This window comes from Colius striatus, chromosome 24, assembly GCF_028858725.1.
Source record: "Colius striatus isolate bColStr4 chromosome 24, bColStr4.1.hap1, whole genome shotgun sequence".
NCBI classification, from domain to species: Eukaryota; Metazoa; Chordata; class Aves; order Coliiformes; family Coliidae; genus Colius; species Colius striatus.
In genome coordinates, this window is record NC_084782.1 from 5,898,151 (window position 1) to 5,910,667 (window position 12,517).

At 51.5% G+C, this 12,517-nt stretch overlaps 1 protein-coding gene across 1 annotated transcript; it reads right to left on the reverse strand.

Annotated features, from left to right (window-relative positions):
• Window positions 1-14: 14 nt before the first annotated feature.
• On the reverse strand, window positions 15-6,552 carry CNR2 (cannabinoid receptor 2). The gene is made up of 2 exons (XM_010199553.2): window positions 6,438-6,552; window positions 15-2,084 (listed from the first exon to the last, which is right to left on the reverse strand). Exon 2 carries the CDS (start codon window positions 2,016-2,018, stop codon window positions 969-971), a length of 1,050 nt encoding a protein of 349 aa, XP_010197855.1. The 5' UTR covers window positions 2,019-2,084; window positions 6,438-6,552; the 3' UTR covers window positions 15-968.
• Between the last annotated feature and the right edge of the window lie 5,965 nt (window positions 6,553-12,517).

Genomic DNA, 12,517 nt, shown 5'->3' on the forward strand with positions numbered 1-12,517 from the left:
AAAAATGGCTTTAATGCTTAATCACAGGACATGCAACAAACACCTGAGCTGCACAGGTTAGCTTTCCTTAAACTTGCTGAGAGAAACATGCTGCCTGCAGGGTCTTGTCCCCTCAGAACCCCCAGCTATGGCAGAGGCAGAGCCACAGTGACAGCACCTCCGTTCTCAGGAAAAACACACAGTGAAGTCACCACGACTGGAAAGGCTGTGAGACAGGATTAGCCAGAGCCATCTGCAAGTGAGTCCGGAGGAACCAGCTGCAGCTCTCCCAGCAAAGGCCAAGGTACCTCCTGCTGCTGCCAGCCCTGCTCCCATGCAGTGCAGCGAGACATTCACCCTCACCAGGACCTTGTTGCTCTCTGCCACCTTGGCCAGGACCTTTTGTCACTGTGCTGCTAATACATAACACCCCAGGACAGCATCCAAGTCTGGTGTAAATAGATGTACCTTTGCCACACAGCCATGTGCTATCAGCACCTTGCTGATGGTGCTTGCACAGTGCTGCCTGTGCGCAGCCAAGGGGTTCAGAGGGAGCTGTGTGATACCTGGGGGTTTCCAGAGAACCTGAAGGTCTGTGAGTGTTTTACTTGAGGTTAGCTGTATTCTGAGGAAGACACCACTGAATATAAGAAAAATGGGTTAGGAGGTTACTGGTGGACAGGTGGGAGGCCAGGCAGGAGGAGCTGTCACCAAACATTAGGGTGGGCTGTTCTGGGGCTTGGTGTTACCCACTGCCCCAGGGCTGGCACGCTGGCGTGGCTCCGGTATCTCTGCAGCGTGGGGATGAGCTGCATGTGTAAATCTGAACACTTTGAGTCCCAGCACCTGAGAACAACATCAGCAGCAGTTGGCTCCATGGCAGGCATCTGATCCCTCATCTCCCAGGTCCTCCATAAGAAGAGAAAAGAAAAAGAAGAGTGATCCAAACGGTGTCTGAAGCCCAAGCGTGGACTTTCCCGGCTGCCTCCCTACGTTACGCGCGTGTCCTCGCAGACGGTCTCTATCACGGAGGACTTGTGGCTGCTCTCTGCTTCTGGACTTTCCTCTGAAGCCCTCAGCTGCCTCCTGAACCGAGAAAAGACCATCCTCAGGGAGGAATACAGCTCCTTGCTCCGCAGGGCATAAATTATGGGGTTCACCATGGAATTGAGCAGGCAGAGCGTGCTGCAGAAGGCAAACACCTTGCGCAGGTGATTGCTCAGCCTGGCAAAGATGCTGTAGATCATGAGGATGAGGACTGGAGACCAGCACAGCACGAGGACAGCCAGCACCATGACAAGGGTCTTGGCCAGCATGACGTCCATCCTCATCCTGGTGTTTTGCTTTCTTGCCTGAGCTTGGTGCTTCTCCATGTAGGCCACGTGCTGGTGAGCCCTCCAGAGCACGTGTGCGTAGGCGCAGATGATGCAGCCCAGCAGGACCACGATGAAGCAGATCCAGCTCGACAGGTAGTTGTCATCCACAAAGGGGAAGAGCTCGGAGCAGGTGGAATTGAGCGTGCAGCAGTTCCAGCCCAGGAGGGGCAGGGAAGCAATGGTGGCACACGCCAGCCAGAGCACCCCCAGGGCTATCCAGGCTCTCCTCCTCGTCATGAGCAGCTTGTACTCGGACGGACAGCCGATGGAGATGTAGCGGTCCAGGGCTGTCAGCAGCAAGCTGCTCAGGGAGGCAGAGAAGGACGTGGTCACCCCTCCCAGCTGCAGCAGGTACGTTTCTTTAGAGAAGTTGCTTGCATTAAAGACATGGAAGTTAATGAAACTGCAGACAAAGATGATGCTGGCCAGAATGTCAGCCAAGGCCAGGCTGCTGATAAAGAGGTAGGAAGGCTTTTTCCTGGTCCTGGGTGAGGAGAAGATCAAGTACAGCACCACAGAGTTCTCGAAAACGCAGAGTGTGCCAAAGAGGCCGCAGAGCGTGGCAATGCTGACCTTCTGTGCCTGCGTGCTGAGGACCATGAAGCACTCCACGGCCTTCACGCTGCACTTGGAGCTGTTTGCAGGGATCTCACAAACATCCATGGTGATCAACGCAGCCAGGAGCTTGCAGAGACTGGTTTTGCTTCCTTCTGTGCTTCTTTGGATGCTCTGAAAAAGACCAAGGGGACTTAGCACAACGAGCCACAGATTCAACTCCTTTGGACACATCCTTCCCCTTAGAAGGAGGCACCCAAAAGCCAAGGAGCCCTGGGACACCTCCTTTCAGGTCCACAGCCCAAATGCTGGAGACAACTTCCCCCCTCTCCCAGCAGAGACCCAGGCTTTATCCCACTGCTGGTTTGGCTGAGCCCCGTCTGTCCCAGCCCACCACGGCCGTCTCCCCGTGTTTCCTCACCACAAGAGGGAAGCAGCTGCGCTGAGAATTGTGCAGAACCTGGGCCAGCTCTTACCAGCCTCCGTGTTTGCTCAGGCCAGCAGCGCCGGCAGGCCCTGAGCAGCAGTGAAGCTGCCCCGGAGGTGGCTGGGATGCAGGATTATGTGGGATATTGCACCGCTGGGGACTCCGTGCGACTCATCTGGGAGCACAAAGTGCACTATGAAGCATTTACTCTTCACCAAAGCCGTTTGAACACAGTAAATGACAAGACTGGGTTTATGTGTAAGCTTGTCTGGTGCAGTTTTATAAAGCTCAGCCTCTGAAGCTGCGTTTCTCCCCCACAATCCCTGTGGTGTGAGTCAGTCTCAGAGTGATTGTAAGTCATTGTTTAACATCAGTACAAGTGTGCAGGTTGGACATGCAGGAGTTAGACCACCCAAACCTACAAAACCCTGTCCAGGCCCAGGGTTATGTTAATTTGGTCAATACTTTCAGGTTCAGCAGAGGTGTGATGGAGGGAGGTGACTTCCCCATAGCAGCTGCTGAGTGGGTTGATGCACTCTGAGGCAGCAAAGTCATGTTTTGCTCTGCACTTCAGCAGCTTAATGCATTTAAATCCCTTCATCTTCATTACACCGATGAGCTTGTCCTTCAGATGCTCTTTTTCTCCCGTCCATGCTCTTGATTGTAATGTGCTTTAAACCAAATGCACTTTCACTGAGGGCTCAGCTGCCCTTTGTTGCCCCATGGAACAGGGGAAACAAGGTCTCTCTGGATGAGGTTACAGAAGAGAAGTGGGTGTTGGATAGACTTAAGCTGCCTCCTTAGCAGAGAGCTGCTGTGCCTGGGTGCCATGCACTGACAGGTTGTACTGCCCTGCTGCAAAAGCCCACAGGACAGGACCTTCCTTCCTGACAGCATCTGCCTGGCTGCCAGTATCCAGGATGCCACTGCAGGCAGTGGGACCAGCAGTTCCTGCTGCTGGAGGAACGCACCGAGCTGACAGCGTTGCCTTTCCTCCAGTACAAACAAACCGCCTTTCCCTCCCCTCAGCTCTCTTTTGAAAGAGGAAACGTCCAAAACATGTGAGCCACAGTAGCTGGGATGTGTGACAGCTCCAGCCACAGGGCTGCTGTGCTGCTGGGCTCCAGACACCTCTACCTGACCATCTGTGATTTCTCTGTGTTTGAAATGCAGCAAAGCCAACAGCTGCCTTTAGAGGCGACGACAGCCAGCGGTGACCAACACCTCTGTCCACAACATCTTCGCAGTGACACGTACACTACAGCTCAGGACTTCCTTCCCCACTGATTCCCACGTGCCCTCACACCCATCACTGATTCTGTGTTTTGCAGCAGTTGCAAAATACCCCAGAGCACTTGGGATGCTGCCCAGGAGCTCGTGGAGCAGAGTCTGGGCCCAGCACTTTGCTCTTGCCTGCCTGTCAGGGCTCAGACATGGTGGTTGCAGGATGTTCAGTGCAAATTACAGCCAGAGCAGCCCAAGACTGATTTGCATCAGACTGGAGGAGTCCTGGACTTTGGGCTGAAATGTGGCCGAGCATTGCATCAAGTCTCTATCCGCTTACATCAGGCTCTGGCGTGGGGTAATCACAAAGGACTGGAGATGTTGCACTCTCATCACTTTTGTTTTCTGCAGCTCTTCTCAGGAACAGTCCAAGTGCAGCAGTAGATATGAGCTGTTGTTATTAAACCTGACATCTCTTTCTCCAGAGAGGGGCAGGCTTAGCAGACAGATGGACTTTGACACCTCTCAGGGCTCACCAAGCTCACTCAAGCAACTGCCTCCTTGAGTATCCACAACTGCCCAGCCAAAACTCCAGCATTCAAACCAAGACATCTCTTAATTAAGCAGGCTGCAGCATCACCTTGACATCTCCTAACTGCAGCCAACGTTCCCAGGATCATCTTAAATTCTCCATATCTGCAACTATGCCATATCCAGTGAACACTCTTAGGAGCTTGGAAACTGTACTGTATGCTGGGCAAGAGATCAAAGGCCAGCAAAATGCTGTCCCTCCTGTTGTTCAGGGAGATAAGGTGGTTGTAATGTCCAAATAAGTCCTGCACTGCCTGTTCTGGTCCAGCCTTCTCCTGTCAGCCACATTATTCAGATAAGTCCTCAGGTTCAAAACATTGTGCTGGGCTCATAGCAATCACCCAGCCAGCCCAGATCTTCTCTTCCCACATCTGTTATGTCTCAGGCTGAATGATAAAGACTAATCTCTTTGCAGTTTTACTGAGCTCCCCCAAGTCCTCCTTCCAGCTCCCATGTCTGTGAGGGAAGGTATGAGGCCTTGTTCCAGCACAGGATCTCTTCTGCAGAGGCTCCAGAGCATGTAGACCTGGGCAGTGCCCAGGACCCCTCTTCTTGCACTGCCTGTCCCTTTTTTTTCCCCTCTCTTTTTGCCATAAGGCTGCTTTTTCCTGCCCAGAGGACATTTCTATCTTCCTGCATTCAACCGTTTGTTTGTTCATGCCCACTGCCTCCTGGGGAATAAGCCAGCAGAGATCCCAGCAGAGCTGATCTGTGGCATCCTCCATGGAGCAAGTCCCACTTCCAGGGTGGAAAACCTCTTGTGAGGGGTGGCAGCTCCCCCTCACTGGGAATTACAAGCCCAGGCAAGTGTCTCCTGCCAGCAGGATCTCCCAGGGTGAGGAACATTCTGCCAAAGTAAAGCGATGCAAACCCTGTGTCTTGCAATGGAGAACCCTCCAGACAGTGCCAATAACCACAGCCCCCAGAGGCAACACGTGGGATGAACAAGCAGCCCATCTATCAAGAACAAACTGCAGAGAAGAGCTTTGGGAATGCAATGTGTTATCTTACACAGCCACACTGACTGTATAGTCTGCAGCAGAGAAATCTTCCACTAGATCAGCTCGTGAGCCCTCCCACCCCAGCCGAACAACTCCACTGGCTTTGGTGGAAATTAAACCTACAGCTGGAAGAGTCCTTTGGCATTTCAGTGCATTTCTGCAGGTGCTTTCAGCTGTCAGACTGACACAGCAGCAGAGCTTCTGATATCACTGGGGATGGTTTCTGCATTTACAGAGGCATCTCAGACTCCCTGTGATTAATGAGCTAACATGCTGGTTAGATAATGTAAACCCAAAGTCTCCTGCTGCAGGCAGACAGTGCAATGTGCCTGCTGCACTCAGAAAGTGCTGGCCTTGAGTGTTTCATCTCCAGAATTCCTGACAGGTTTGACCTTTGCAATAAAATAAAACATCCTAAGTGATCACCTAACACAAGTCTGTGATTGATGCATTGTCATTAATGCTTGCACACTTCACTGGCTGAAAAGGCAAAACATCTTTTGCTGTAGTCCTGGTTTGGCTTGGGCTCCATTTCGTGTTTTAGTTGCAAAAGTTTTGCCATTATTGTGGAAATAGCTGTTCATCCCAGCTTGTGTCTCTGACCTCATCAGCTAATGCCGAGCAGAGCTCCCTCCCTGATGTCAGAACTGAGTGTCACAAGTGAGGATTCTGTCCCTTGTTCCCAATCAGAGCCCAGTTCTGTCCATGTGTGCCTGCTCGAGGTGACAGCATTCGAAGCACAGGGCTGTATGTGTGCAGAGCAGCACAGCGAGTGCCAGTCTGGGTATAAAGCATGGCAAAGCAGAACTGCTCTCAGCCCACCAAAACCATCCTGTGTGGAGTTACAGTAAACACTGACTCATGCAGAACATTCAGCCTGAGAACTCTCCTCACACTCACCCTTGTGAGACATTTGGAAACATCAGTGATAATAATTCCTGAAATCAGCTGTAAAGTCAGTCCTCAGTCTGCTATTAAACACCTTGCATGTTCTTAAGAAAGCATTCATCCTAAAAAGCACTTTTCCCCTCTCTTTGTTACGCATGGCACTGCAGTTCATCAGGAAATCTGCCCGTGACAAACCCTGTGTGGCAGAGTCTCCTCAGACTGCGTGTCAGCGCCCTGGGCTCAAAGGGACCCTGTGTTTTACCACAAGGATCCTTGCTGCAGGATCTCCCCACAGATCCTTGGCTGTAGGGTCTCCTCATGGATCCTTAGTGTAGGATCCCCCACAGATCCTTAGTGCAGGATCTCCCCATGGCTTAGCAAACACAAACCACTCACCTCCACTTGCTGGCACCACGGGCTGGGGCTGCTCAGGAGCTTCCCATCTCTCCAGCTCTCAGGGCAGTTTGTGCAGCTGCAGACAGCATCAGCTTCCCTCTCCTCTCACATCACTTCTGGTTTCATCTGGGTTTGTCATTCTGGCTTTTTATTCTCCTAGGTTGGAAATCCATCAGTGCAAATCCTTCCACTGGTTTCTTGCTCTCCTTCACAGTCTTTTGGTGAATGTGTGTTGGGTTTTCTTTCCTTCCCCACTTCCCTCTGGGTCTTGTGTTCTGCTTCTGGCTGCTAGTGCCACATCTCACAACCACCCTCACCCTCAGACTGGCTGAAATAATTTGCTCAGTTACTCCAATTCCTCCATGTACCTGCAGTGTTTGAGGCAAGAGGCGTTCAGGGTATTTTCCTGATTTCTCTGGGGAAGTGGAAGACGAGGGGAGGGAAAAGAGCGAGGAGGCAGACATGGAAAGGTCTGGATATGCCTAAGGTGTAAGGGCAAGCTCAGAAATCTGCTGTGTGCTTACTGGCCCCATTAACAGCAAGAACCCCACCTCTCTGTGCCCCTGCGAGCGGGCAAGCCCCTTCTCTGTACACAAACATGCTCTGCTAATGCCAGGAGAGTAACAGGATTCTCTCTCTGCAAGTACAAGGGAAAGGAAATGGCTTAAGTTACACAATTATACCTCTGTGGTCATGACAGACCCAGGGCTGCAGAGGCTGAGGTCTCTGCTCCAGCTGCTCTCAGCAAACCGCTTCCACTGCTCAGCTGGGCAGCAGCAGCCCCGGGCTGTCGGCTGCAGGTTGTGCTGGTGCTGCTGGAGAGCAGAGGCACAGGCAGCTGACACCAGAGCACGGGCACAGTATCGCCTGTTACTCACGGCTCCCTGGTGGTGGGTAGAGGCAAAGTTGCCCTAAATCCCAACGGAATTGACCACATTATGTCTGGGAAAAGACCACACAAGCTGTAGTGGGGAGCACACGCTGTGCTGGCTGCAAAGGAAAGGCCGTGCTCCTTAGCCCTCAAATGCACTCTGTCCCACCACAGCTCCCGCTCTGACACCCTGCAGAGCTGCCACAACCTCCCACAGCCCCATCCCAGCGCCATCAACCTGTCTTCTCCCAAGCAGGAACTCAACCTCGGATCCCAGTTCCCAGTTTGGTGGATTTGTGACTGTTTTGACCCAGTTACATCTCCTGCTCTGCAAATATTTGCTTCACACGTTTGCCCTCTGCCGCTCTCTGTGGCTCCGCGGGTTGGCAGCGGCTGCTGGAGCTCAGCAGTGCTCGGGTGCCCTCTCCAGGGCAGCCCGCGGCACTGGCAGGGACACGGCCCTCTGGGTGTCTGAGAAACGGGCACAATTGGGAAGCCAGCGCTTCCTCTTGGCCTCTGGCCGGGGAAAGGGGGTTCCCCTGCTCTCCGGGGTGCTCGGGCCTGGGACCCATCTGATGCTGCTCAGGACTGGGCGGTTTGGAAAGCCCCTCTCTGGATCTTGTGTGGGAACCACAATAAAGATGAAGGGCACCATGGACAAAGCGAAGGAGAAGGGGCAGGTAATGTGCTCTGCCTCAAAAAACAGCAGCTTCCATTTGGGTTCCCATGAACTGACAAGTTTTCCTTTGCAAGAGCAAACACGAGATTATAAAGTGCTGGAGAAAGGCAGAAAGATGCTTTATACTAGTCCTGAATTAGAAAAGCAGCACTCAGCCCCAAACTGTTCCCTGCTCTGTCACAGCTCCACATCCAGCAGGATCCTGTGAAGTGCAGACCCAAGTTTCCTCTGTCTGCAGAGAGAAACGGTCTAAGGAGTGTGTGTTATCAGAAAGAAACATTACTGGTGCAGCACAGCCAGAAGCTTGCAATTTGGTTTAGAGATTCTCTTCAATAGCAAAAAATGCCCCAAGAGAGTAAAAGACAATCATTAAAGGCTGACTTCTGTACTGTAGGGGCTTTCTGTTCCTCTCTCACTGACGTTTTTTCCCCTTGGCATCAGCCACAGCTCAGACAGCTGTGAGCAGCCCTGCTGTGGGAAAGCCCCAAGCCCAGGGTCCACAGCTGGGATCAATGATCAGCTTTTCATTCCCACAGAGGTCATGTTCTGCCTTTGTCTTTCGGCCTGCTGGCACTCAGCAACAGCACAGTTAGTCTCAGCTGCAGAGGTGTCACCAAGCCCCTTCCAAGGAGGGGCTGCCCAGGCCAGGGGCTGCCTGGGAATGGGGTGGGGTTGTCTCAATTCAGTGTTATGGTATTTAAGCCAGAAGCACAGTCAGATGTACCTGGGCTGTCAGGGAGGGCTGCTGGAGTGGGTTGAGTTCCTGAGGAGAGTCTTGGCAGCAGTTTGAGGTTTCTGCCTTGCTGCCAATGGCTCCCAAGAAGATGAGCAGAGTTGCCAAGGGGGGAGCTGGCCTTGGCAGGGATGCTTCCCTGCAGACCTTCCCCAGGCCCTGCCTCTGGCTGGTGGGTGCCTCAGCTCTCTGGGTGCAGGCTGGGCTGGGGCTGTGTCTCAGGGAGCTGCCAGCTCTGGCCCTGTAGTGTGCTGAGAGGGGAAGGCTCAAGGAAAAGCTGTATGGGCCACGGTGATGGGGCTTAGGAGCTTGGTCTCAGTAGTGTCTCTGTCCTCAGAACAGAAGAAAATGACCCTTGGGGCTGCTGTTAGGACAGAGCTCATGTGGTGGAGCACTTAGTCACTGTCAGGAAGGTGGCTGTGCTTTGCTGGAGGACAGTGTCCTGCCTCTATTTCCCTGACTCTGGCCTTTGGTGGGGCTGAATTTGAAAACTGAGTGTCCCAGACAGGGCTGAGGGTGGAGGCACTGCTCACCTTGATAAGGTGTGAATCAGAGCAGTGTGACTTTAAAGGAAATGCTCAGGTGGGTTGAGGGTGGAAATGTTTTTCCTGCTGATAGGATAGGAAGCAGGCATATTGATTTAAATGGGTTGAAGGTTGCTGCAGGGTGACTCGGTGCTGGTGTGGGTTTGAACAGGGAGCTGTTGAGTCAGAAAACCAATGGGGTGTGACTCAAGAGCCCTGTCTGGATGTGCTTTTATTGACAGAGTTCAGCTGCAGTGAAGCTGCTTCAGCACAAGCCCATTAACCCTCCTGGGCCATGAGGCTGTTACTGGTCTAATGGACTGTGTGTGGTGTTTTCATGCTTGGTGCTGAGTTTGTGGTGTTCTGTGTATATCTCTGTACAAATGTTCATGCTGCAGTCAGGCAAAGGAGAGATGTTCTCAGAGACATTCGTGTTCTGAGCATTAAACCAGTTTCAGCAGTGCAGAGGAGGAAACACTGCAATTCAAGTACTGATGGGCACTATACAACTTGTATAGAAAGTGTCTTTAGGTATCCTGCTTCTGCTTTAACAACAAACATAAGGAGCTTTAAGCAATTAAAATACACATTTCATTGAGTTATTGGGGCACTTGCCTTTTGCCTCTTCTCTATTCACTCTGCAGAGATTCAAATGTCTCCTTAGTTCCTGTAGATTACTGCTGTGGGTTTCTTGAGCTCTGGTTGAGCACTGGTGGACTCCTGCTGAGCAGAGCAAAGGGTACTGGAAATGCTGCTGCAGACTGGGTACTGTTGTGCAGAGTTTTAAGAAAAGTACAAACTCAACACCTTTCCCACATCAGGGAAACTTGTGTGGACTGTAGGCCTGGTTCCTGTCTGCCTCAGATGGAAACTTGTACCTAGTTTCAGGTGTGTGTCATGGGACTCTCAGTAGCCCCAAGGCCTTTGCTTTCTGTGGCTCTCAGAAATCATGTACCATGGGAAGCTTGTCACCTGTGGCACGAAACCAGGGCGGTGGTTCACTGCTGGCTTGGCAAATGATTCATCTGTGCTGCTTCCTTCCTGCAGCACCCTGCAGAGGGGAGTTCCACTGAAGTGCTCTGGCAGGAATATGTATGTGATTGGATCCATCTTGATCACAGCTGGAAGTGTTGTGGTTTGGAGCTAATGAAGCTCTCGGGGCCTTGTCTTCACTGGAACGTCTGTGCAAAGTGCTGGTTGTTGCAGTGCCAGCACAGATGAGCTGCTTCCCTAGGCTGGTATTAAGACTTGTTTTGAGGGGTAATGGAGATCCTGAGTGAAAAATAATAGTAGCTGGGGAAAACCTTGAGTTATCACTGCAGCAGCAGAAGTGGTGGAGGGCTGGGAGGAGGATTTGAGTTATGTACATCTGACTGAAGAAACCGACTCCCTGGGAACGTGAGCAGAGTCGGGAGTTCCTGCAGTCAGCCTTGGGCTACCTGGAGGAAGCAGAACAACCCAGACCAGGCACACTTGCACAACAGAAGAACTGTACAATAGGTTATAAGTGTGTCACCAGGGTGTTGTGGAGCTGAGGTCACCCAGTGTGTGTTGCCACGTGGCAATGCCCAGCAAAGCCAGGTTTGGAGGTTCTACCCCCTTCAAGCAGCATACTGGAAAAAAGGGAGAGAGTTTAAAAATGATCCTTTGGAGGAGAGAAATAGCTTCTCTTTAAGGGATTCCAGATCTTGATGATAAAGGATTAAGACTAAACCCTGGGACTGAGTCTGTGCAGCATCTGTGGGACGTGGCAGGCACTGGTGTCCTTCTGTACATGTTGTGGTTCCCGTAGCTTTGGCAGCATCCCCTTTTCTCCAGGGAAAGAAAAACCTGCCCAGGGTTTTAGCAGGCGAAGCGTGGCACATGGGTAACTTTCCCTTTGCTTGTGAGTGGGGCACTGTGGTGTTTTGGGTAACAACCACCTCTTGCATGCCTGCTTGGACCCTGAAGGACACGATTCACTGCAGCGTTCAGCTGGGTTGCTGAACCCAGCACCAGCACGGGGTTTGTATGCTGACAAACACTTCCTGCTCACCTCTGGCTACATGTGTCAGCCTGACCCCAAAACAGTTCTGAAAGATGCTTTTGAAATATCTAAAAGATACAGTGAGGACAAACTGCCAGACCTTGTGTGGAAAAGTACATGGCTGTTCTGCTCTCCAGACGAGCACAGTCGCAGTCAATAAAATGCTGCCTTTAACTCTTGAGACATGTCTCGACTTACATCATCTCTTCTCAGTGGGCTGATGTTTTTCAGCAGACACACACTAAAGATAGAACTAAAGCAAAAATCTGCCGATGTGCATTACAGGAAAGTTGTTTGGGATAATCAGTGGAATTTCAAGGCTTAAGTGTTTGGTTGGAGCAGATGCTGCTGTCTTCCATCTAAATGAAAAGGACCAAAAAAGATCTTAGCCACAACACTGTGCCAAGAAATACAGAGCAAAGGCAGGAAAACAAATTAGTCTCATCTTGGTCGGTGCAAATGGACAATAAGGAACATGAACAAAGGTCTGGGCTTTGTTGTGTCCCCACATCTTGTATATTGGAACACAGCCTCTCCAAAAACACTGCATAGTGAAGTATAAAGATGTGGCTTCTCTTTGGAGTGCTTATCTGTGTCCTGTTAATGCCTGAATACCCTCTGATGGGTCAGAGTACCTCAGCAAACTCAATGTGTCTGTCTATACCTCAAAACAGACCCTCTGACTGTTCACGAGTTCTTTTTAAGTACACACATCCCCTCTGTGGTGTACCAACAGAAGCAACTGCTCTCCATTTTCTTTCCAGGTGACTTTTTCGGCCTGTGATTAGTGCTCGGTGTCACTGCAGTGCTCGGTGCTCGACGGGCCCCTCAGAGGGATTGGGAGCAGAAGCTCTTGAGTGTGCAGGCTTCTGTGTAATCTTAATTCAGGCTCTACATGGTAAAAGCCAAATCTCATGGGTTTCAGTGGAATCGATCCCTGGAGGTGAAATAGTCTGTGGCGATAAACACAAAGAGCAGCCAGTTCCCACGACAGCAGTTCTAACCTGTGGAAGCTTTTCCCCTCACGCATTTCCACTCGAATATCTCTGAATCCTTCTCAGCGATTTAAAGTTTAAGGTTTGATTGCAGTAAACGCTGGTATCGGGCTGGAGGGTCTCCTTGGGACAGTCTGAAAGCTGCAGCGGCTCTGAGGGGAGCTGGATTTGGCTCTTTGTTTGCCATGAGGCGCATCCTCGCTGCCGGGACCCTCTCACAGACACACGGTTGGCTCCTTTGTTAATTATTTG

What these genes read in the sequence shown, in the direction of transcription:
- CNR2 (XM_010199553.2), bottom strand. Translation starts at nt 2,018, where the DNA reads ATGGATGTTTGTGAGATCCCTGCAAACAGCTCCAAGTGCAGCGTGAAG.